Source organism: Desmodus rotundus, chromosome 1 (genome assembly GCF_022682495.2).
Source record: "Desmodus rotundus isolate HL8 chromosome 1, HLdesRot8A.1, whole genome shotgun sequence".
Lineage (NCBI taxonomy): Eukaryota > Metazoa > Chordata > Mammalia > Chiroptera > Phyllostomidae > Desmodus > Desmodus rotundus.
The window spans coordinates 146,312,650-146,338,811 of NC_071387.1; the positions used below are offsets into that span (position 1 = coordinate 146,312,650).

The window sequence follows — 26,162 nt, forward strand, 5'->3', positions numbered from 1 at the left end:
GTCACCCTGAGTCACTCTTATCTGAGGCAATAAGCCCCAAGCCCCATGTGCTACCCTGGGCAAACCAGCCTCAGGGGTGGGTGACCTTGCCCTTGGTGTTGGGGAAGCACCCAGCAGGCACCCATCACAGCTAGTGACACTCAGAGCTGGGGGCGTTAGGGACAAGGCAATGCACTCAGTGGCTGCCCAAAAGATGCCGAAGCTTTTCTAAAGATGAGACAGAAAACCAGAACAAAAGGTTTCCAGACACGGAACCCTTCTAATCTTCTGCCAAAAGCAGCAGGGCTCCGAAGGCTCTGGAAGCACTGACATCCGAGCTAATGTGGGTGGTCCCGTCCTGGACAGACACGCACAGGCAAGCTTGAAAGGAAGAAAGATGGGTGCCAGAACACAAAGAGGGAGGGTGCCCGGGGGAAAGGTGAGGTGGCCGCAGTGCTGGCCGGCAGAGGCTCGGACCCACAGGGAGGCCTGGGGGCCTGGGCTCTTGGCACCTGTGCCAGGGCAGGGCTCAGGGCCGGAACGGAGACTGATGCGGCCGGGACTCTCAAAGGGCCACCTACACTGAGCTGAGGAGATTTCCTCCCTAGAGACTCGGCGATGAACGGAGTCATCGCCCTGGCTCTGGGTGGGAAGGGAGAGACAAGCCCCTTGAATCAGAACCACAAACTAGTGTCGTGTGGAGATGTGGGACAGGAATCCTAAGCCAAAAATGTAACAAAAACTAATCCTAAACCTCCTAAGCCCACAGGTCCCCACAAATCTAAGCTCAGAGCTACCAGGTAGGGACATGCACCGCCCAGGCCCCCTGGGGCCCATGGAAGACACCCACGCCACTGAAGATGGACTGCCGCAGACGCAGAAGGAAAACAGAAGTGAATCACGTTGAGGCAGAATCGGCATTTACAAGAACCAGAGATAACACGTGAAAGACTAGAAAATAAATATTTAAAACAAAGACCTAACGGAAGAGGAGCAGTAATGAAAGGAGATGATGTTTACGAATGAAAAATGGATTTGAAAAGGAGCCAAGTCAACACTAGGAATGAGAAGGTGGTCACTGAAGATCAGACACAGTAAAAAAAAAAACCCAACAAAAACCCAAACCAACAACCCCCCTCACCCCCGAAAACTTGTTTCTCAGCAGCTAGTCTAGAACAAAATGGCGAAACCCAACATAACCTTCTGCTCACGTCTGCGCGGTGGGGGAGCATGAGCCCTTGAACCACACACTGCAGGGGACAGATGGGAGGGAGAGGAGGGTGCTGACCCTTCGAAACACTCGAAGCAAGGGAACCAGGGAGCCGAGCCAGAGCACTGGCCAGCCATGGCTGCTCCGGCCCATGATGTCACGAGTCATTTCCCTCCCAGCTTTTCCTAAAGTCTACTCTTTTAGAAAATTTCTATGATGTGCACACATTTTATTTTCAAGTAGAAAACAGAGTACTGGTGCTCTCATGCCACCAAAAAATGTCCTTCCCAGCCAGAATAACACTGAATCTATCGCACAACAGATTGGCTTGAACGTAAAAAGGAGTCCTTAGTCTTTGGCCAAAGGAAACACAGTTTGGAATAAACAGGGGAAGGGCAGCTTCGCAGCTCATGCCACATGGTGCGGAGGCCCAGAAGGAGGGCTCCTGGTTAGGCCAAAAGGCCCTGTGGTTCTGGAGCCAACGCCTGGCTCACGGGTAATGGGAGCAGAAATCAGCCCGCACTGCGTGATGCTCCCCAGCGGGGCAGAGGTTGGGTCTGAGCTGAGTGGACAGGACCGAGCGGCACCAGCTTGGAAACGCCAGGTGATTCCTGTATCTGCTGCTGCCGCCCAAAGTCTTCCCAGGCTCCACTGAGACTGATACTTGAGCACCACCGAGGGCAGCCGTGTGCCTGCTGGGCGAGCCACCCTGAGTGTGTCAGGGATGATCGCTGCTGGCAGCTCCCCTCCCTCTGCGAAGGTGGGGAACCAGAGGTGGCCTGCCCTTTCTTCTGAGGACAGTGCTGGTCCCAACAGGAGAGACCAGCTGCAAACTGTTAACTCAGCACTGCTGAGGCCTGCCCCGGCCCGACGAACCTGCCTCGGGTTTTAAATTGAGGGTGAAGGGGTTGCAGCCTGGGACCCCCTTCCTCAGGGACTCCTGAGAGCCAGGGACCCTTTAAAACCCAAGGCTGGGCAAATCAGGCCTTGGCACACAGGAGGGTGGAGCCTGGAAAGCAGCTTTGGGAGCCTGGCTCCCTGCGGGACTCCCACATCAGTGGGCCTGGAGGCAGAGTCCTGCGCAGGCCCAGGGCCTGCGGGAGGGGCCAGTAAGTGCCCATCTCTGCTGCAGCATCCCAGAGCCGCGCTCCTGGTGGGCGGTTACCCTGTTTCCACTCCACCTGTGTGGATACCGTGCAACTCTGCCGTGGACGTCCTGGAGTCTTGTCCACCCCATGGGTTAGGCGCACAGGCCTCCACATGACCGCCCTCAAGACAGCCACAAGTCTTGGGGGGAGAGGAGGGCCCAGGGCACTTGTACTTCTCACCAACTGCCTGTGAATTCTGGGTTCCCACACCCCCCACAGGATCAACAACTCACTAGAACCACTTGCAGGACTCAGGATTGCACTTTTATTTAAAGGGTGCACGCAGGGCGGGACTGGGGGCAGGTGTCCCCCAAGGCAGCGCCAGTCACTCCACTGGCGCACCCATGTGCTCGCCGACCCGGAAGCACCTCTGGACTTTGGTGTACAGGCTTTTTATTGGGGTGCCATGACACGATTGATTAAGTCACCGGTCACACAATGGAATTCAATCTCCAGCTATCCTCCCCTCCCTGGAGGTCAAGGGGATGAAACTGTCAACCTTCTAATCACACGCTTGGTCCTTATAGAGACCAGCCCCCATCCGGAAGCTATCTGGGGGCCACCAAGGTACCTCATTAGCACAACCGAGACCCTCCTGCCACACAGGAAATTTTAAGGGTTTTTGAAGTTCTGCGCCAGCAACTGCGAACAAATACCAGATATGCTCTTTACCACCCCCCAGCTGTCTTTGGAGAAAGCATGCAGCAGGAGAAGGCCTCGTGCCTGGCACCCGCAGCCAAAGTGAGCCAAGTGTGTCCTGCTAGAGATAGCAGTTTAACCGCTTCCCAGGGGGAGGCGCCAGCCTCCGAGCTCTAGAGACGTCAGCCCAGGTTCTTACCAGGAAACTGCCCTGAGTGGCACTGGCAGACATCACGGTGGGGGGCGGGGGATACCATGATCCGGGCAGGGTCCCCACAGCACTGAAGGCACAGGGGTGTCAGGAAAACGGGCTCTCCCCCAAATCTGCACCTGGCCTTGCCCTGCTCTCCTTGGCCTCACGCTAACTTCAGAATCAACCTGAGAAGCACTTGTAAGCTTCTGGAAACTAGGGTCCTTTTCCATGGACAGAGGCTGCCGCAGCCTGCAGAGGTCAGAGCTGGCTTCTCCTGGAGGATAAAATGCCCTAAAGCTGGGCACCTTGGGCATTCCCCAGAGTTCAGCTCATGCCTCCAGGAGGACATCCAGCCCGAGTGACCCCTGACACGTCGGAACTGTCCTTGTCTACAAATGAGGCTCTGGCCTTCCTTTGGGGAGAGCGGATGGAGCATAAGTGGGGCTGGCTTCTCGTCAGCGGCTGACCCGTTTGCAGGGGCCTCTGTAGCCTCCTCCCGATGACAGTGGGGTGAATGGGAACAGGGCTCTGGACTGGGCCCCGCCCACGGGGGTACCTTCATGGCCATCAGCTCCTGCATCAGCACAGCGTTTTCGAGGTCCAGCCGCTGGCTGTCTCCCCGGGGCTTGACGTCGTAGCTGAGAGGGTCAATGTGGATGCTCTCCAGCTCCAGCATGGTCAGCTTGACCGCGGCCCTGTCGTTCTTGAGCTGCTGGATGTAATCCTTCAGCCTCTGCTCGTCTTCCTTCGTAAACTCCGTGTCGCAGCTGCTGGCTGTGGAGCTGGTCGTGCTGAGAAGGAAGACAAAGAAAGCCCATCACACTCCAAGTCACTGCTAACAGGTCCTTTTCCCTCACTCTTCTCCACACCCCTTCTCTCCAACAGTATTGTAGACAGCAGTCCGGGGGTGGGGCGGGGGAGGGGCGGTGGGAGCATTCTTCATGGCATAGTAAATCGATACCACCTTTTGGGAAGTAAATATAAAGGATAACAGAAATATTTATACCCTTTAACACAGCAGTGTGGACGCTAGGGATGAATTCTAAGAAAACAGTCCCATAAGAGTGACAAGATGCACACACACAAGGATGGGTCAGGGAACACAGCACGTAGTGAATTACAGCGCGTAGCAAAGGAGGGAAATTATTGACAGCGTAGTAGTTATGACTGGTGGAGGTATTTTAAGTGAGGAAACAGGATAGAAAATCATAAGAGCCATAAAAATAAGTATATACGTAGAGAGGACTTTAAGAAAGGGGTATGTTAAGGGACAAAGCAAGCTGAAAAACAAAATGCCTATGGCGTGACCTACAGACCCTGTGTGTATGTGGGGGGGGGCACGCACTCAAAAGGGCTCGCACGCGCAGTTTGCTGACAGCACCCCCTGGCGGTGAGAGCGGGCAGGGGCAGGGCTGCAGGGGAGGTGGTGCGCAGGGACCACCCCAGTGCAAACCACTGCGCAGGGAGCTAGGTGCTGCAACCTCCCGGCCATACCTCCCGGCCATTCCCGCCAGATCACAGCTAAGTGTAAGGTCCACCACAGGGACTCACATTGGCCGGGGCTCTTGGCCACCCACAATGAATGGTGACCGGGCAGGTGCTGCCCGACCTGAGGCTGAGCCCTGGAACGGGGTGGCCCATGAAGGTTCCGTGGGACCCGGACCTGTGAAAGGGTGACGCTGCAGCAGCACTGACACTGCGGCTCTCAGGGGGTCCTGCCCTTAACAGCAGTGGGCAGGCAGCGCCCGTGGCCCAGAACGAGGCCCACTCCGCTAGGTCAGTTGTGGGCATCTGAGGCCAGCGTGGACCTACCGCAACTTCTCTGGACCCACCCCAGTCCTGCCTGTGCTTGACGCAGCCCTCATGGAACTGGCTTAAGAAGGATGGCCAAAATCCGCAGAGCTCCCAGATGAACACTGAACTTCCATCAAAAAGAGACATCATCATCTGTCATTACAGATCTGGAAACTGAGGCTCAGAGACTTTAAAAGCTTGTCTGGTCAAGAGACTGGCAACAGGGCACCTAGGCTCAGGCCACACAGCCTTCTCATTCCACAGCCCGTCTTCCCAGGACCCCCCTTGCGTGAAGCTGTGCGAGGAGCAAGGAGTGACACCCGCAGGCTGTTGGCTGCCCTGAGCCCAGGCCTCTCCTCCTCCACTTACCCTCGAACAGGTGTGACAAGGCCTCCAACGCAGTAGATGTAATGTCCGCATAACCCAGGTGTGAAGAAAGGCCTTGCCACTTTTGTATGTGACACATTATCAAGCTGGTCATACACGAGGAAGAGAAAGTCTTAGTGTTTGGAGGGGTCTTCAAGTCAGAGAACTCCTTCCTTCCAGGATAGGACCACCAGAAACTCCTTGGGGCTGCCCCCTCCCTTTGCCCCACCAGACAGGGAGGACAGCCACGGGGATGAAGTGAGCAAGGTCAGCTGACCACCGCATGACCCCTCTTCAGAGGCTGTGACAGTTAATTTCATGTAGCAGCTCGGCGAGGCCATGGCGCCCAGGCCATGGCGCCCAGGGCTTTGACTTCGCAGGCAGGTCGTGTTTGGATGCAGGTACCACTTACACCAGCAGACGCTGAGTGAAGCAGATTAGCCTCCACGGGGGGGGGGACTCACCCAAATACTTGAAATCCTTGTGAAAAAAGACTGAGCTCTCCAAAGAGAGAAGAAATTCTGCCTCCAGCCAGTCTCCAGACTCGAGACTGCAACATCCACACTTCCCTGGGTCTCGGCCTGACTGCCTGCTCCCATAACAAATGAGCCAATTCCTTAAGATCAGTCAATCATTTCTCCGCACACATACATACGTGTATACACACGCACACCCGACTGGTTCCATTTCTCTGGAGAGCCTGGTACAGAGGTACCACCTCTTCCTGTGACCCCAGCACCTTCCACACTTCATAGTCGTGGCGGGAACACAACTCACCCTCCTCAGCTACGAAGTGGAGGCAGCAGGGGCGCATGCCTCACAGGTTGTGGGACCGACTGAATGCGGGAAGTGCTGGTGTTCGGAACAGTGCCCGGCACGCAGTAAGCACCCAATAAAGGCAGCGGTCACTACTGTATTTAAGGAATACTGGAGGACCTGCTCTCGGGCACTCCTCTAGGCCCCGGGGAACCTCTGCCCCAGTGGCGCTCATACTCCCGCAGGGGAGACAGGCGAGTAACACACACTACGCCAGGCAGTGAGACGCACCCTGGAGAAAAACGAAGCGGTCACAGCGAATGCAAAGGGAGAATGGCTTATTCTTCGAAACAGAGTTGGAGGGAAGGCCTGCAGGATAAAGTGACATTGGAGCAGACCTGAAGGAGGCAAGAAAGGGGTCCATGTGGGCATTTGGAGGAAGACAGATCCAGGCAGAGGACTTGGCAACTGCGAAGGCCCCGAGGCTGGGGGCCTGGCCAGCGAGAATGAGATTGGGGCTGCATCAGAGTCAGTGAGGGGACAGGGAGGGGGAGAATCGGTCCAAGAGGAGGGTGTCTGTGTGTGGGGGGGGCAGGGTGCCAGGTCACGCAGGGTTTTATAAGGGTCGTTTGTGTCCTTTTCTCTGACAGGATCTGCCTTACATGTAATAGGATCCCGCTGCCTGCCGTGCTGAGGTGAGCCCCCTGAGGACACCGGGGGCTGTTGCCATCAACCTTGGGGAGAGATGGCGAAGGCTGGGCAGGGAGGAAGGAGGACAGAGTTATCAATCATCACCGCTATGTTTTCTCAAGCTGCACTGAAAAAGGATGCGTGAGAAGAAGCAACTCCTTGCATTGGAACACTTCAGGTACCATTTCATAAAGAGATGCAGCAGCTCAAGAGAAGCATGAGGGAATAAACAGTATCCCTGGCGGAGGGCACCGGGGAGCCCGGGGGGCCTCTGAGGATGGTGGCTGTCCAATGAGGGGGTCTCAATCAAGGGAGAAAACAAGGGTCCCTCCCTCAGCATCTCAGTGTTCTGCAGTAAAGACCTAAAAGACCTGCCTGTACACAGCTCGGTGGTAGGCCTTCACCGAGCCATTCCATAGGACACCTTCACGGGCCGTCAGCGTGAAGCAGAGGGGCAGGCGTCTCACACTCCACAAATGAGCGAGAAAATCGACGCAAGCCAAAGTGGTGGCGTCGTTCACAAAGCATCCCCAGGGCCCTGCGTGAGACGTGCTTATGGGTGCGGCAGGCTCGACAGCGAGGAGCTGGGAGAGAGCAGCACTTCCCTCCCCAGGAGTTGGGACAAGGCTCCAGGTATGAAACCCTTTCCCCCACCATGAAGCTGGGACTCAGGACCAGAAGCCCACTTTACAACCCTAGTTCTTCCTTTGGTTAGAAATTATTTTGAAAAACGTTAAACACACAGGAAAACACAGAGAATACCCAACACCCACGTAGCTGCTACCCAGATGACTCTCTTTGGTCATGTTTTCTTCGGACTTATTAAGAAACATAGTTATTCTTGAGGCACCCTTGTCTCCTTACACTGCTAAAAATCTCTAAAATTCAAACAGCACTAGAAGCTAGAGCTCGCTAATTATTCTGCAGTCACTGAAGTAATAATATTTTGGCAGACTTTCCACTTAGCAAGACTGGTCCACCCCAGGGGCTGTCAGAGTCAAGGCTGGGTGGGCCACAGCAGCACCACCTGGGGACTTGGTAGGAATTCACACCCCTGGGCCCACCCACTAAACCTATAGGAATTGGGAACTCGGGAGTGGGGCCTCATAAGCTGTATTTTAATGTACCCTCCTAGTGATTAGAAGGAACAACCAGGTTGGAAAACAACTGGTCTACCCCAAACATAAGTGGGTGCTGGCACTGCAGCTTGTAAGGTAATGGGACCACCCCAAACTCCCTAGAGAGAGGGCACGACGTGCTTGGGCTGATGCAGTGGGTGCCAGTGGTAACAAGCCAGTCTCCGGCACCAGACAGACCTGCGTAACTGTACTTCCTCCGCCACCGCCTGGGTCTAGGGCCCAGACTAAATCTCCCCAGCTTTCTGTGCCGCAGTAGAGTGGGGACCCTCATCGTCCCCATGTCAGCAGACAGTGGAAAGGAGACAACGGGCCCTGACACAGGCAGAACCAGGACTGCCACACAGCACTTGTTCCCAGGGAGGAGGGACAGCCATGCCGATGGCCCTGTGACACCCCGCACTAGACTCAGGGACTCCTGCTAGAGATGCCAGACGCCTGCCAGGTCATCCAGAAAAGCCGCCTGAGGGGGAAGCAAAGCAGCAAGTACTTGACCTAATTTGAGAAACCATCTAGAACCATCGGGGAGACATGAGCATGGGGTGGCAGAGGACGGCAGGCTTTGGGGTGTCCTGGAACCCTCTAGGGCCGGGACTTGACCCCCAGCCAGGAGGGCTTTTGTGCACCACCTCTGCTAAGGGTATAGTTTTCAGAAAGGAAGAAAACGAAAAAAGAACAAAAGAGCTCCCTGCACAGATCCCACACGTCAGAAGCTCAGAGCTCTAAAATGCTTTTACCAGGGGAAAGTTTAATTTCAAGATAAGCACCGCAGCCCCCAGCCCCTCCGGTTCCCCTCTCTCGCTTCTAGGACACCAGCGGGGAGCAGATCAGGCGAGGTTAATTACAATTCTGCTTTGTGCCCTTCATGTTCCACTGCGGAATATGATTATGAAGTGGTAGAAGGAGGGGAAGCCACTGTCCTTTTCTCTGGCCTCCTGCAGACAAAGGCGCTGCTGGTCTCCCGAGGGCTTGCTGCCGGCGCTGGGTGAGGCTTAAGTCATCCATTAACTCTCCCACTCGGAATGCTGGATGATCTCAGTTGTCAAGAGTGAATAAATCACTTGGCAGGGCGGGAGCCCATTCGTGCTAAGGGGGACTGGGGAAAGGGCTGCAGATGAAAAAACCCAGGGTGGTGGAGGTGCACATTTTTGTGTTTTGCTCTGGTTTTGCGAGGCACTGGGCCCGGTGGCGTGGGGGTGCCCTTTCCGTGATGCTCTGCTTGAGCTCCCCTCATGTGGCTTTGCTCTGTGTCTGCTAGATGCAGGTGGCTCTCCTGGCACACCGCACCCAGGTGGCCTGCAGCCGGGGGACCTGGCCACAATGAGGCATGGGCGCAGGTGGATTCAAGTCGCCGTTGATTTCAACAGCCCTCTTTGTCCCTCTCCACTGTGGCCCATCCTTGTGCTCAAGACAACTCCCTATCCTTTTTAGGAGAAAAGTCCACTTTTCTTGAGCTTCCTCATCTTGTCTTGGAAAAGAGTTAGAAGGGCATTTCCTTTGCCTTGAAATGATGGATTTTTTCCTGGTTTTTATCGTTTTCCCTGGCCTCAGCCAAGATCCCATTGCACCGGGGAGCAGTTTATTTCCAGAAGGAAAGTGCCACAGGACTGGCCTTCTGTTTTCCTAACCACTTTAAATGTATCTGGAGGAAGGGTTGGCCCAGGTGACAGTTGGCCCTGTCGGCCACACCTAAATGGCCCCAGTCCCCAAGCAGAAGGGTGGACCTGACCTATGGCCTGTGTCTTCCGTGCTGTGCTGGCGGCCCCGCCCGTCCCGTCGCTGCCTCCCTCTCTGTCTCCCGCCAATTCTTTGTCACCGAGGACTAGAAACACTAAACACAAGCCAAACTTCTGAGGTCTGTAATGCTTTCGGGTGGTTGTCAGAATTCTCTAGAAGAGAAGCGGAGGCTAGCTGAAGGAAAATCATGGAACAAAATGCGGCCGTGGGAAAACCTGCTGCCACAGGACCAAGCCCTCAGAAACTGCCCGGTGCCAGAAGCTCCGAAGGACCCTGCTGCCAGTGGGAGTCCAAATGAGAAGCCGAGGCACTGAGGAAAGGCTCTGTCTCTGCGGCCCTTGCTGAAGACGCCAGTGCCCGGTGCTGGCGACCAGGCGTCTGTAGACACGCTGCTTTCCCAGCCTGGTCCCTGGGAGCCCACAGGCTCCCTTAGGCCTGGCACCTACACTGTTGCTAACAACGTCCCTGGCATTAGGAAGGTCAAACATAAGAAATGATTTTCAACGCCACTAATAGTTAAGAGATACAAATTAAAAGGGTGTTGTTTTCCTACACATTAGCTAAACTGAAAAAAATGTATGTTGCCCAGTTTCAGCGAGGGTGTGGAGGAACAGGCCCTCTCAGGCTCCGGCTGCGGAGTGATGGGACCATGCACCGAGGGCTGCTGGACATCAACCATTTCTGAGTCAGCGCATCTGCTCCTTAGAACCGTCCCGCAGACACTGTGCCAGGGGCCGGTGGAAGCACTGGGACGGTGGCGGCAGAGCGTCCCGAGAGTGAAAAGCTGGGCATGAACGTTCACCAAGAAGAAGCTGTTAAAGTGCACAATGGATTGCCGTCCAAAGGAGAACTGTGCAGCCGCTGAAGAGAAAGAACGTGGGAAGAAGTCTGACAGTGTGAAGGGAAAAGCAAGTTTCAAGAGTCCACGTGACAGGAGCCCTGTCAGCCTGAAAATTAGATGGGGTCCCATTTTCAAAGACGCCGTGTTTTGTTCTGCCAAGAACACTCCTCCTCTCTTCTTTGGAGCCTACCTCTTCTCCCCATCACGTGGGGGGTCGGGAAGGCACTGAAGCCTATCTGTGTAAGACGTCCCTTCCAGGATTTTCGTACCCTACACCAGGGGAGCCAGTGAGCCTGCGCACACACGCGGGTGGGGTGCTGGTGTTCTGCCGCGGGGAGCTGAAAGCGAGTGCGGGGGTCGGGGCTGCACGGCTGGACGCGGTCAGGCCCGGCTGTCCTGCGGCTCAGTCTCATCACAGTGCTCTGCCTTCAGCCTCGGATGCAGCTCTTGCGTGGCAGATCCGATAGATAGGTTCCAGCAAGACCCCTCTTTGCTCCAGCTGTTTGGTCCTTTCTGTCACTGGCAACCAAGGGTCTTCACTGATAAAAAATGGACAGTTCAGTCTGTGGAAACATTCCCCCAACTGTGTGAGTGTCCTTCCCAGTGAGGGCCCCAACACGGAGAACTTTATGTAATGCTTGGTTTCAATTATTTATTTTTACAACGAGCATTTCATTCTTCTGAAGTCAGGAAGTTAGGTCTTAAAAAAAAAAAAAAGCTTTTCAGTCTCTCCCTAGTTCCCACAGAACCTAACAGGTAAGTGGGGAGGACGTTTGAGCAGGGGGCCTGAGCACCATGCTGTCGTGCTGGGGAAGGTGTCCAAGCCGGACTTTAGAATGTACAAATGCTTCTAAGCACGAACACCGAGACCTCGGGTGAACTCTTCTGAGACTTGGGTGGGGAAAGGACCCGTGTTTGCAGAGCAAGCAAAGATCATGACTGCAACAGCCAGGTCTGGTCCTACTTTTGGTCCCTGAAGCTTGCTGGTGGCAGTGGCACAGGCCTGTCCTGCCTGGAGGGTTGTTTTAAACCCATTTGTCCTTTCAATGGACACGATTCTACTGTCCGCAACCTCTCTTTCTTCCCCAACAATACTCCTTCTCAATTAAGATTAGCTTAGAGGACTGGCCCCACTGCGCTCTGTCCCAAGTTCGGGACACGCCCTCGAGTGAATGGTCAGCCAGGTGGTGTCCTGGCCCCGGGAAGTGCCCGGGCTCCCCACAGGCTGCAACCCCATTTGCACAGGGCTCACCATGGTCCCCACCTGACGCGAGGACAGAAGGGACTCGAGGCTCGTCTCTGTGAGGGCCGACTGGCGGCAGCTGACTCTGCGTGGGCCGCACGCCCTTCTGTGGGTTGGAATCAGTGACTGTGCTTCCCCCAAATGAACCGAAATTGTGACGCTTGACAAAAAGAGCGGGTTTGATTGAGAATTCCTATTTCCAACAAGTTAGTCCCTCTGCCTGTGTGTGGTGATCACGCTGATAAAGCCATCCAGGCCATCAACATGAGCTAGTAACTCTGCCCATTAAACAATGACCCTTCTGGATGAGGCTGCTGTATTTTTCAAGAGTAAAACAGCAGCGTTGCCGGGCTCCTGCCCACAGTCGCCTGCCAGGATGCCTACCCCACGTGATTCTTCTTGCTGGTCACTACTCTTCTGTTCCTTTCCCCAACCACGGCCCTCTGGTCATCAGAAGCTGTCCGTGTGCTGCTCGAAGGGCCCCGGAGGCCCCAGACTCAGCGTTCCTTTTCCGAAACCCTGAGGAAGAGCTGGCTCATACTCTGATTAGAATTCTCTGTGCCAACTGGTTACAGTGGCAGGGGGAGATTTATGGAGCCACATAAAGCTCCAACTCAGAAAACCCCTTTTCTTTCTTTCTTTCTTTCTTCCTTCCTTCCATAAACTTGACATGGGAGAATGTCTGCACTGGAAAGGCAAATGCATTATGGCAGTTATGAAAGGGGTTGGTGGTCTCTGTGCCCGTGCTTAGCATTACGCCGTCCAGCTGTGTCACGTCGTCCAGCTGTGTCACGACCTCAGAGGCAGGACACGCGTGAAAGCTCCGTGTGCGCTCTCCTGTGCCCGCGCGACTCGGGTTTGGGTGGCAGGGCGGAAGGGAGTCTTTAAGGAGAGCAGAGTGAAATCTGAGCTAGAGCCCTCTGTACTTTGATGGGAAGACCCATTTGAGACCGCAGTTCGTTCAAAGGGCCGCTCTTCAGTGAGGCCACCCTTGCAAGTGGAGACCAGGTGCTGAACTGATCACAACCTGAAGAGATACTTTACCTACAATTAAGTGTTTCTAAGAAAACTGCCTCAAAGTCAAGGCTCATCTATACGTTAAAGGATTTCTAACACATACTCAAAACCAGCATTTCAACCACCGAACGGATGGTGCGAGTTCCCACTCCTGATGCCAAATTTGTCTCTGATTTGGATTAAAACAACAAAATTATTTTGGGGGTAGGAAAGATGTGAGCAGAAGTCTGAAACGCTCACCTTATAAGCTACCGACAGACACAGCACACACTTCCTGTCCACCCAGCTCTGTGCTCACTCACTCAGTACTACAAGGCCACTGACAGAGCGAGAACTGCATCCTACTGCAGACGAACGGGGAAGCTACAGGTTATGCACATCTGGAACAGTCATTAAGAAGAGCATCTGCTTTCTGTGTTCAGACAGAAGAATCTGGTTTTAAGAAAAAAATAAATTACAATCTGTGCTTCCCTGAATAAGACGGTTGTTGCTGGGGTCAAGAGAAAATCAGTCCCCTGTGTTTGCAGGCACCTGGCCAAGAGTGTTATGGGAACATCCCCTTTCCTGAGGCACCTGGTGCAGGACAGGTAAATGGAGGTACTCGGGCAGATGGCTGTGTCCTGCCAGTGGGAAAGATGAAAATGTTAACTTGCTTTCAGGTACCAGGAAAACACCAGTATCTCTCCTTTAGCTCTTGAGAGTCAATCCATCCTTACGTGGTTCGAGTCACTGGTCTGCGAGCAGGCACTGTGCTTGAGTGCCACGAGATCCGCCCTTTTTAGTGGAAACAACATGTTGGTGCTGACGTCCTGGTTCAAGTCCTGATGCCCCTCTCATCTACCAGCCCTGTGACCGTGACCTTATTTAGGCAAGTCACTTACACATCTCTAAGCCAAGGTTTTTTCCCCTGTGAAAATGGGGATGAGTTACCCTTCCTGTGTTTTAAGATTTGGTGATCAAATAAGAATCTCTAGCGACATACGTACTTCCTTGACCGAGAACTGGTATATAAATGGAAAGCATTCATGTTTTTAGGGCTTTCGTGGCAATACATGAGAAGGTCACTAGACAGGTTTCATTGACCCCCATCCAAAAGAATCCAAAAGCTCCAGCAAATTACGCTTAGCAGGTCTCCACTGCTTTCCTCCTCGTTTTTTTCAAGAACTCACTTCAGTATTCTAGATTCACAAACTTGAATTCAGGTTCATGATTAAGTATGTGTTAAGCACATGCTATGAATATGGCATCGCTCTGAGAGGCAGAGATGAGACAGACGGGCTGTTCTTGCCTGAGAAGAGCTGAAAAAAGACAGAGGCACAAGACGAAGGGAGAAGACAGAGGCTGGGACAGGGCGCAGTGGTCTGGGCCATGGGTGATTAGGGACCCTCTGCAGCAAGTGGCTGCCCCGGATGCTTCTAGGACATCAAGAACTGTAAAGAAGTGGAGAACAGGAAAAAAACAGGAGAAACAGCCCCTGACAGGAAGGTAGGTGTGGTTCCATGCCTGCCACTGTTTTTGAACAAACCTCCCCTTCTCCCTGGGCTGCAGTTTCCACAGATGAGAAGGCCATTCCCAGCTCTCCACTCTGATTCTCCAGCTCTTCCCTGGACAGAGCAGGCTGGGACAGAGTTCTGCCCTCACCCAAGCCCCCCAGGCCCAGCGAGCAGAGGGCAGGACACACACCCTCTCGCAGCGGAGAGGCCGAGGGTTACCTGGTGTGGCTGTTGGAGGACAGGCTCTCCCAGGGCTGCACACTGCAGCCAGCCACGGCGAAGGCGCCTCCGCAGCTGCCGTCCAGCTTCAGGAGCAGGGCCTTGGCCGCGTTCTCAGCCGTCTTTCGGCAGTCGTGTGCGCGCTTGAGCATCTGAGTGATGTTTTCATCCCCTGACTGGTCTCCTGAGAGAAGGCAATGGATTAATGAACACAGGTCTAGGTAAGACAAGCCTGGGAACAAGCGTGGGTAATCGCTTCTCGGTTACTCGGCGGAGGCGTGGTGGAGAGGAGCCAGCAGTGGATGGCCCGGCTCTGTGCCTGGCTCTGTCACTTACAGGCAGTTCTTAGGAAAGTATTCCTCTGCTCTGGGCTCTACTGTCCTCGTCAACAAAGGAAGGGTTGGCCAATGTGACCTCTGAGGCCTGTTTCCAGCTCTAACATGCTATGATTTTCTAATTATCCAGTCTCCTGGCTTCTCCTCCCACCCAGTTACAAGCCTACTTCTTGGCCACTCTTCCGTGTGGGCACTTCCTTGTGAACGAGGGCAGGGAGAGCCTGAGGGGAAACTGGGTCATATCTCCCGAGTCTATGGCTTTGCTCAGAGCTTCGTGCAGCCAACGGTGACAAACCTAACAGCTACACTGAGAAGTTTAGATTGGCCCTGCATTTTCTGTAGTGACGCTGCCCCTGACCTCTCTATCTCAGGTTTGCCGTGGCCAGTGGCAAGCTCCCGTGTCTGCAGGGGCCAAGTAACTGGGCTGCAGCCAGAGGTCAGGGGTGAAGGACACCCACCCAGAGCCAGACAGTGAATCCCCTGCCCAAGAGCTTCATCTTCTTGCTGCGTTTTATAAACTGTACTGGTCCAACAGGTGAACCAGATTGCTTTCTCTACAGCCTAGATCCACGGTCTTCCAAATACTGTCAACAAAAACCGTACACCAAAGCCTAACATACAAAAATAGTAAATGTGGAGCTGGCTGAAGTGGGCAGGGGTGGGTCACACATTCAGCTGCCCCACCCTCCGAGCCCACTGCTGAGGCCCAAAGAAACTCCTCTAGAACCACCCGTCTAAATCACCCCAGTGAACTTGCCAGGCGCCTGGGCCGTCAACAGGAAACAAAGGAAAACCCCGCAATAATTGGTACTACGGGTTAATGTCCCAAACTGGCACTGCTTCGCTGTGCAGCTACATGGCCCTTTAGGGCATGCCAGCAGGACGGAGAGTGAGGCACAGGGAAGGGCTAAAAGTAAGCCACCTCTCAGCCTCCTGGAGAGTGGGGAGGGAGTGTAGGCGCCACGCTGCAGGCTCCGGTTCCCGGGGCCTCCCTCGGGCCATTTCTCTCAAAACCTCCATGCCTTTCTTCCTTCCACAAATAAAATATTTTCCAGCCCCCACCAAGTAACTGCGATGAGTAGACACAGCCCAATAAAAGGTACCTTTCAAGGACAAAGCGGTTTAAAACATTCCTCCGACACAAACTGGAAATAAGATGATTGATTTTTTCCCTTTAATTGATCGGTTTTCTTAATACATATATTAAAAAACTTGACAGCAGGCCAAGATCAGTTTCGGATCTGTTTAATATGAGGAATAAAGTTTTATGGTTCAGTTGAAAGACCCTGAAAAATGAGGTTTCTAATGGAAATGCTGGCAGAGTTTCTACTTCTGGGCCGAGATGGCAATACTGTTAAGAAAACACCGAGCGAGGCGTGGAGGATGGTCACCCGCACGCACGGGGTCCTGCTGCCCTGCTGCGCAAGCTGGATATGAAGCAGGAAATTAATACCCAGGACACTTCCTTTCCTTTCGATTTGCTTCAGATTCCTGCACATGTCAAAACTGAAGGAGGAAAAATATGCACATGTTCCGTGCAGAAGCTAGACCCCAGACATGAGTGGGGGGAGCTGCTGGCAAAGATGGGGGGGCATTCATTCCAGAGGTGCCCTATGGTGACCTTCTTTGCCAGCAGTGTCTCACAGCTTTTAAAGAAAAGCCAGTCCCTGCCCTGCAGTCCTTGCCCTGGCTGGTGTGGTTCAGTGGATTGAGTGCTGGCCTTTGAACCAAAAGGCTACAGGTTTGATTCCTGGTCAGAGCACATGCCAGGGTTGTGGGTCAGGTCCCCAGTTAGGGGCATGCAAGAGGCAACCAATCAATGTATCTCTTGTACATCAATGTTCCTCTCCCTCTCTTTCTCTCTTCCTTCCCCTCTCTCTAAAAAAATAAAATCTTCAAAAAAGAAAAGCCAGTCTCTGACTGATGGCCTGGTCCCCACGTCTGAGGTCCCCTGGCCTACCCATCTCTGGCTAAGAAGTGATCCAGTCACTTCGGATTTCTGTTTACTTGCTGTTACTTCTCCAAAGAAGCTGCTGTTATAAAGCGTAGGCTCCAGACCTCGGCACTGAGGAGTCAGCCTTTCTCCCTTGATCTCCCTTTCTTCTCACGCACCATGTCTCCTGCAGACCTCCTCACGTTCTTGCAAGGACCAGGCCCACAGTCACTGGTGAAGTTTTAGCAAACGCTGCTAATTAGGATGCCATACTTTTCCAATTAATACTCCCTCTAGTCACTGAAAATTGAGGGACAGAAGTAGGGGGCAGTCCAGGTCTGGAGGAACAAATGAGGCCAAAAGGACCCCAGGCCCGTGGGGTGGGGAGCTGAGGAGGGGCGAGTGCACATCTCGGCTCCGCCTCCGGGCCGGGCTGTGGGGTGAGCACTCTGTGAAGCTGCTGAGAGGGGGGGCAGGAAACCATTTCCTCTGTGCACATAAGACACCTGCAGACAAGGGAGGAGGGAACTCATGCTTCAAAACTACCCGAAGGAAGAAGCCTGGAGAAAAAGCACAGCCAACAAAAGCTGCGGGACGAGGCAAAGGCCACGTGGGCAGCAGCACAGAGGAAGCCGTGCCACAGCCAGTCCCTTGCATCAGCAACGGGGCCTCCCGCTCCATCTGGCCCTCCGTCAGCCTGGGAGGATGTGTTTCCTAAGAGGGCTGGTCTGCTTGAACTTATCTGTGATTCTGTTTCCACTCCAGTTCTTGCTGCATGCAACATAAACAATTTACTCACTCACTCATGAGGGAAAAACGAAAAACACTTGAGAAGCGGATTTCATGTTGTGGGGAGATGTTCTGATGCCCACAGCCGAGATGGGGGCAGTAGGACAGAGGGGCCAGGGATGAAATGAGGAAGAGGGATGGGGTCTCGGGCCACACTTACCCGGGGAGGACCCCACGCCGGCCGCCCGGAACTGCCCCAGGATGAGGCTCTGCTCGCTCTCAGCCAGGGCCAGGAGGAGCTCATAGGCTTCTATGCACTGCTCACTGAAACACAAGCACGGGCTGCCTCAGCTGTGGCAAACACGGGAGCCCTTCACCACAGGGCCACCCCCACCTGCTCCCGACCCGCCTCTCCGCCTCGCTGTCCTGTCAGCGCAGAAACACCCTGGACAGAGCCCAGGACTGCTCTGCTGAGCTGTGCCCCACCCCCGCCTTTTCACTGTAAACTAGCATCTAGAAAAATACAAGACCCCATGCACGTGGGAGAGGCAAGTCTGTTGCCCTGTGCCCGATGTGCTACAAGGGCAAGGTCCTGCAGCCTGCGGTGCTGGCACCCATGCTGCACCAGGTTGGCCTGTGCGACCAAAAGAATATGGCAGAAGGGATGGCATGTCGCATTCAGCACCGGATTGTTAAAGCACTGTGACTTCCATCTCCGTCACTCTCTCCCTGCACTTTCCCTGGTGCGTTGCCCTCTCTGGAGGAGGCCCTGTCAAGAAGACACTCGAGCAGCCCCACGGGAGGCCCACGGGGTGAGAAGCTAAGGCTTCTGGCCAACAGCCAGTGGCGGACTGAGGACTCCCCCATGCAGCTGTGTGAACGAGCTGCCTCAGAAGCACAGCCACCAGGCACAGTTACAGGTTCCAATGAGGCGGTCTTGGTGGACGGCTTCACCAGAACCCTGTAAGAGACCCTGAATCAGAGCCACCAGGATTCCTGACCCTAAAAACTGTGATATAGTAATAGTTATACAATAATAGTTAACTAATGTTACACTCCAGAAAGGAGACTGTTTTGACCTAGATCTGCACCATTCAACACAGCAGCCACTAGCCACATGCTGCTAGTTAAGTGGAAAAAATACAGGTTAAAGGAAATGAAAAAGTCAGTTCCTCGGCTGCAGTAGCCATAGTGGACGGCACAGACAGAGACCAGCTCCATCCCCACAGCTCTAGCCGACACTTGTCAAATTCTCTCATGAAATACAAAATCTCTGACAAAACATTAGTTTTCTTTGTGCCACCATCATGGGCACACCAGGTAGAGGATCAAAAGCGACCCCTTTCTCATCACCACTGGTGAGCCCACATGGACCCACGTCCGCACAGGAGGTGGGGCCCGTGCGTACTGCCTGCGTGGTCCTGGACAGGATGCACTGAACCCCCTGCCCAAAGCAAATTACCTACTAGCTTCTCCCAGCTGAGTGGGGGAAATATTGCTTAACTCAGCATTTAGTCATCGGGCCATCTGTTTTCTGACTGCCTTTGCTTTCATCTTCCTCTCCTGAGAGATAAGGAGAAGGGCCTAGTCACGCACCCTGGGTGCGGGCAGCGGCTCCTCTCCAGGGCGGCCCGCCTGTCAGGTTGGAGATGCCGGGACATTGCTTTGTGCCCGAGGAAGACAGGCAGACGTGGGTGCAGAGCAGCCTGCTTCCAGAGTTATCAAAACCGGGCCATCTCTTTGCTCTGGTGTGTCTGTGAACAAGTGTGATTGCCCTCCAGCTTTGTCCTGTATGCTGTGGTTTGACTTTGCTTTCTGAAGAAACGATGTTTCTTGAAACAATACTGAACTTTTTAGAGGATGCCAAGAGCCAAGACCCAGTCACCAGTCTGGGCCCCTGGCACACATGCCTGAGTGGGGACACCAATACCATCAACCTCTGAAAGCAATCATAAGGCAGAGCTTTCAGCTCTTTAAAAAGCAGTTTAAAAACAGATAAACTCCACAGCCGACGAGGCAGACGTAAAAGGGGCACGCTCATATACCACTAGCTCGTCAGTGAGTGCATCGTGGTTGTTTGAACTGGCTTGTTTCTATGGGAGAAAGCTGGCAGCGAGCCTCAAAAGCCATGAAAATGTTCTTGTCCTTTGACCTGTAATTCCTGCTTCAGGGATGTTATCCCAAGGGAAATATTACAAAGGATAAAGATATTATATGCATTACATTATTCACCATAGAACAGTTTCAATGGCAAAGTGTGAAAGTCTTTTAGAGAAATGAGTAAATAAAATAACAATATATAAACTCGACACAGGGGATACAGCCATTCAAAATACATGGAGACTATTAAGCAACACTGAAAAACTGTAACATGTTGAAGAAATAGAATGCACTAGGTTTGTGACAGTGTAAAATATGGGTGAGTATGAACAAATGCTGGAAAGAACCACAAATGAACATGTAGTACGAAGATTGATACTTTGAGTGATGTTACCTGAGTGAAATATTTCAGCCGAACGCGCTGGCAGAAACACACCTGTTCACTGACAACACAGTCATTACTCCTATTTCCTAATGGCTACAAGAGCAGTCATTGATTTTCCATATGCATCACACTAATGTTTGCTGGTCCTGTCCCACACTACGCCTTCTAAAGCCTGCTTTCTACTTTATGCAGAAGGTTACTACAGGTGCATTTCTACGGTACAGAGGCCCCGCCCCTCCGCGTCCCACCTGTACTGCAGGGCCAGCCTCAGAGCTGTGGCATTGGATTCATATTTGCCCACCAGCATGCTCATCCGCTCGGCGTTGCTTTTGCATTCTTCCAGGGTTATGGTCAGGAGGTCATTTTGGGATTTGAGGTGTTCAATACGGCTACAAAGGAAGAAAAATCTCAATTTCACACTCGATCACAAGTAATCTGCCAATATTTTAGTGGTCTAATCTGGATTCAGGCTGGAAATACAGGTTAGGAAGTGAGTCTGTCAGGTGTTTTAGCAAATGTAACCGAAACGTGAAACAATAAAGGAAGCAACTGTAAGTAAAAAAAATCACTTCATTCTGTGTGAATTACCCAGTTATTTCCCACCCAGCCATTGACCATGTGCTCCGGGGACAAACCAGGGAGAGCAGCAAACCCCGTGGCCTCAGGCCCCGTGAGCGGCATGACTGGTAGGCTTCAATAAGCCAGGGGACAACGAGAAGCGCATTATGGTCATAGGTACTATTCGCGGAGCTCTTGCTCAATAACCCTCTCAACAGCCCTTGGAATTTTGTTATTATTCCCATTTCTCAGAGGAGGAAGTAGAGGCACAGGAAGGTTAAATACCTTGTCCTGGAGTTTGAACCAGGCAGTTTGACCCCAGATCCTGTGCTCTCAACCACTAGCTACAGAGCAGAAGCAAAAGATGAATTGATGAGTGAAATGGAAACTGCCCACAGACCTCCAAATGGGAAGTGGACCAGGCACTTCGGAGCATGTCCAAAGCTCCTTCCAGGCTGGACAGTCCTGCAGCTGCTAAGTACTGGCAGGACCGGCGGCGGGGACATTAGGCTTTATAGGAACCAGAAGGAACTACACAGTCAGAGCAGACGAGCTCAGGACAAAGTCAGAAAAACATAAGCCTTCTGCTGCTTCATTTTCTGTCCCAGGACCCTGATCCTCTAGGTACCAGGGCTCATTTTCCACGGGACACACTTGTTTGTACAGCTCTGACTCCAAAGTCTTAAAGAGACGGCGGGTTGCACACATGCAAAGTGCCAGTGACACTTAAATAAAATGTTAAGCTTGGAAGCCATCAGCCTTGAGAATCGACCCTATAACCCCATATTCGAGAGCAGAAAATGGAGACACTCCCCTCACGGGAGACGCCTACTGAGTGTGTAACTAAGACAACTGCGAGGCTTAACCAACTCCAAGGTCAGTTCAATGTAAGGTGTTACAGGACACACTTCTCTGTCCTTGTCACATTAAGGCTTCTTGACACAGTTCCTACTTCCTCATTACTTTTCAACTTGCTCCTGTGAACATTTGGTCTCCACTAATCAGATCAAACTGTTTACCCAGCTCACACACCTCCATGTGGCCAAAGTCATCTCAGGGGCCTTCTCAAGTGACACCCAGTGAATGGGCCACTCCTTCCTCACTTGGGCCATGACAGGTCTCTCCTGGGTTTCTTCCTGCCTTACAGGTCATTTCTTCTGTTTTCTTTGCTGGCTCCTTACTGTCCATAAAGCCTGTGAGTGTTGGCATCCCCTCAGCACTTGCCCCCAGCCCCTCCTCTGTCAACACCCCCCGGGGGGGGGTTTGTCCAGTTCCACGACTTTAACGGGCATTTATGTTCCCATGGCTCCCGAATTTCTCAGTGCAGACGTCTCCTCTGAGTGCCACTCACATCCCCAGCGGGTTCCTGGTTTTCCAATTTGGGTGTCCTGACACCTCGAATTTAACTCCTAAGTGGGACTCTTGATTTTTCCCAAACTGTGTCCTCCCCTACCTTCTCCATCTCTGTCAATGCCACCACCATGTGGTCAACCATATAGGTGAGTCACCTGAAAATCTTCTTTGAGACCGGCCCTTCCTCTCATATCCAGATCTAACCAGCTGCGGTTCCGTTGATTTCACCAGCAAACACCTACGGCCCCTGCCCCTCCCCATCATTTCCATTCTGGCCATGCTGGTCCTCTACGTACCCTCTCTGCTTCTGCTCTTGCCCCACCCCTTTCCATTCCTCACACCTGGCTGATCTTTCAACATTTGTATCAGATCTGCTCCTTCTACTTAAAACCCTTTCACGACTTTGAATGACACTTAGAATAAAGAGTAAAATTTGTCCATGGCCTCCAAATCCACATCCCACCCAGCCCTGGCTCTCCTGTCACCTTATCTCACGGAAGCTCTCCTCATATTCACTCTGGTTTAGCTCCACTGGCCTCTGGCTGGTTCCGACTTCATGCCAACCTCCTTCCAGCCTGGACGTGGATAAGTTGGCCAATAAGACAATTCTTACTTTGTCACTGGGATGTTCCTTTTTCCCCTTAAAATCTCAACTTAAATGTTCCCTTTTCCGAGATGCCTTCCCCGGCTACCAATGGAAAAATCAGCTCTCCTTGTTATTCTACCGCAGTGTCCTACTTACCTGCAGCTTTCTTATGATTTTGTTTGCTTTTTGTCTAGCACCCTAAGAGAACGTAAGCTCCAGCAGAGCAGGGACCTTGTCTGCTTTACTTCCCTTTGCATGCCAAATACCCTAGCATATAGTAGGCGCTTAACACAGTGGTTAAATGAGGAAGCGTTTTTAATTAGGTATGACCCTGCTCCCTCCCATCCCCCCCACACAAAGTTAAAGGCTGTAATTTTTTGGAGTGTAAAAGGCCTCCAATTTTGTGATAGGTGGTTAAGTAATAACATGTGAGGGCATCCTGTTAGATTATATCTAAGGACTCCCATGTCCTAGCTGCAGCTTTGATCCGAGAGAGGATAATGGAGGTAAGGTCAAAGGGCAGGGCTTGGACTTTTGGCTAGGCTAATTAACAGCTCTGCACTTAGGGCGAGTCACTCTTGGGTAAGTCTTTGCTTTTTCCTTCTCAAAATGGGACTGCTACTCCGCTCTCCCAAGTTGGTGATTAAGTGGTTGTCCGTGTGAGCCCTTTGTAAACTGTTGGACACCACAATGATGTGAGCTACAGGCACCAAATAGTTCCCCCTTCTTTGGTCTCTCCTAGGTGCACATAATTGAAGAGAAAGGAGCCTCCCCCAAGTTCAACTACAAAGCAGGCTTGTTAAACCCCAGAGTCTGTAGAGGGAGGTCCTCACTACACGGAGGGCCCCCGAAGGCATCTGACTTCATTAAATTGCAAAGGGCATGTCTGCTCCCATTTTTAAGCGCTCCGCGGCTTGTGGTACAGCACTCAGAGGGCTGCTGCTTTCCTGCTACAAGGTAATCATCAGGATTGTCACTCTTAAGTATTTTGGATTTAATAAGGAAACCATTTAATTTCAAGATTTAAAATGACCTAGATTTGCCACATTTCCTTAGCTCTCAAGCACTGTATTAAACAGCTTCAAATCAGGGAGGACTAACACAGTAATTCAATTTATTCAGGTTTGCCACACGCAAGGGGAATGGCATTAAGCAATGGTGCATGGGGAAAGGCATCTGTGTCTCTCCCTGGTGAGTTCATAAGCTTTTCCAATTCTTACTGTGCTCTGCCACTGAAGCTTGGTAGGTCAGGGTGGCCAAGCCACACTGAGATGAGATTCGGCGTTCATTCTGCCACTGCGGGACGATTCTGAGTCCAAGTGGTTACCCTGGTTTGGCCCTGGTCCTTCCCTGCCTTTTTTAGCAGCTCTCTCTCATTGCTGCCATGACACACGAGCCTGTCTTTGCCCAAAGGCGCGGCGGGGGGTGGGGGGTGGGGAGGTGCGCGCAGCAAACTCAAATGACTTCTGTCATGAGACCGGGGAAGAATCCGTAAAACTGGGTATATGGTGAAACTGTTCTAAGTAAGACAGCATATAGGAACTGAGAGTTGTGCACAGTTGTTAAAACCATACATGAAATTAGGCGACCCTGAGTGAGAGTAGGGAGGGTTAGACCAGCATGCTTGGTTAGTCCCAGGAATGCCTCTATCTGGTTGCCTCTGCTAGTTCCTGGTGCCTCCGGGCACCCCGAGGATGCTGACTCAGCATTCCCGAACTTCTGTCTGCAGCCCAGGCCTGCACGCTTGGCCGCCATCTTGTCATCCTGACCTACTTGTCAGTCAGTATGAACTGCTCCAGGAATTACAACAGGATTTCTGAGGGACAGTGCCCAGTGGAAAAGTGGGGCCCCTAGTGCCTAAGTTATTAAGAATTGAAAACGGTGAGAGAAGAGCAGTAAAGCAAGTGTGGGGTCCTTCTAAGGACAAGGCCCTGTGCATTCGAGTCTGGTCTCCCACCCATGACATCACCCACGACTGCTTGCTATAAGCCCCTGAGATGAGCAAGGCGGTGCAGACTCCCACCCACCAGCCTGACGGCATCACCGTGTCACAACGCACGAGCCCACTCCAACCGATCTTTGCAAAGGGGAGGGAGGGCAGCTCCCACCGCCACTCAACTACACAGGATTTCTCCTTACCTATTCAAGCGTTCCGTTTCCACCTCGAACTCTCTAATTTTGCTTTCGGAGATGGCAGATCCATGTGAGTAGAGTGTCTGGAAGATCTCCTGGATGTTGGAGCAATCCTGAAGAGAGTGAGCCAGGTGTTCTGCCACACTGCTGGATACCTGTACAGGTGAGCATCAATCCCCCTCTGGACAGTGCCACTTCAGGGACACCGACCCCCGGGCATGCCGTGCGTGCAGAACAACCGAAAGCTCCTGTTCCCGAGGATCAGGCACCAGGCACCAGGAGATGGTTACCCTGATCTTTCTCAGTTTGTACAATTCCAGCATAAAAAGCTAACTGTGTGCTATGAAAGCAATACATAAACAAGATCAAAATACAGATGCGTTCCTCAAATGCAGACATTCTGGATGTTGAGCAGAGCCGGGACTCCCTTCCCCCTTCCCGAGCCCCTGCCACTCCAGGCCCTTGTCTCTGGCTGCTATAACCAAGGAGGGCAGCCGATCCTTTAATTTCATAACTTAAATCTGGCATGGAGTCTAGATGCATGCAATTTTTGCTCAGTGCAGAGTTCTAAATTAGGGCCTTAAAAGCGCTATTCGGGCTCTCTCCAGCCCTAAGGATCACACGGCTGCCTCTTCTAACCTCATCCGCAATCCTAAAAGGTGTCCCCCCACACCAGGGAACCGAAACTACCGCCATTCCTCCATCCACCAGCTTACGGCCCTGGGGGGTGCGCAGGCCCTACATACAAATGGACACTCTGGTAGCAGGCTAGAAGTTTCGGGTCTGTCACAGCACTGGGCTACTCTTCAAAGGCAGCGTCCATCCCCGGTGGACAGCACGCTGCCTTTTGAGCGGGATGTGCAAAAGGTTCTCTCAGAGCTTCAAATATGCAAAAGCTCTCTCAGAGCTTCCTGACTCACTTGGTCTCCGGGGAGCAGGGTGACGTAAAGCAGATGGATAGTTCAGGACTTTCATCTACGTCACCAGCAACTAGACCTAAATCATTTCACTCTGAATGGCTTCGAGTGGAGGAAAAATGTCTCCCTTAAAGCTAAAGAAGTAATTCACCATGTGGAGAACACTGTACATTTTAATCTGACTCTTTGGAAGGAAATGGGGTATGGTGTATTAGTATAGTTAACAGGTTTGCTGGAGGTGAACTTGGGCAGTTCTTTCATCACCTCCTGGCCACTGTCCTGCTGCTCTGTGGGGAACTTCCTTGCCTTGCTTCTCACGGACACTCACCCCAATGCTGCTGATTTCTGAGCCCAGGATTGGTCGATCGGACGATGAAGATTCAGACCTGGTCTTTGATAGCTTCACCCTCTCGGCAATCTTAAAAAGCAAAACAGCAAATTATCAAAAAAGGACGTATCACTCCCCAGATACACTGTTCACACTGTTTACCCAGAACTACCAGTTCACCTTGGCATCGGAACTGGTTAATATCTTAAAAACAACGCACTTGTCCGATTTTTATACCCTTCACGTAGCCTGGGGCTTTTCACCCTCAGTACTACTGACATTTTGGGTTGGACATTCTTTGTTGTGGGGGCTGTTCTGTGTGTTGTAGGATGTCCGGCAGTGTC

The 26,162-nt window shown here is 52.5% G+C and overlaps 1 protein-coding gene across 4 annotated transcripts in view; it reads right to left on the reverse strand.

The window, feature by feature from the left end:
• The window catches only part of MCC (MCC regulator of WNT signaling pathway), a 393,316-nt gene that overhangs the window by 14,986 nt on the left and 352,168 nt on the right, over window positions 1–26,162 (reverse strand). For 3 of the 4 annotated variants that reach the window (XM_024563290.3, XM_024563289.4, XM_024563293.3), the window contains 6 exons: window positions 25,819–25,908; window positions 24,580–24,728; window positions 20,192–20,332; window positions 17,679–17,782; window positions 14,462–14,645; window positions 3,726–3,960 (listed from right to left, as the gene is read on the reverse strand). In XM_024563290.3, the coding sequence (XP_024419058.2) occupies window positions 3,726–3,960; window positions 14,462–14,645; window positions 17,679–17,782; window positions 20,192–20,332; window positions 24,580–24,728; window positions 25,819–25,908 (903 nt within the window). The remainder of the gene's footprint in view (window positions 1–3,725; window positions 3,961–14,461; window positions 14,646–17,678; window positions 17,783–20,191; window positions 20,333–24,579; window positions 24,729–25,818; window positions 25,909–26,162) is intronic. The other variant, XM_024563292.3, reaches the window with a different exon arrangement.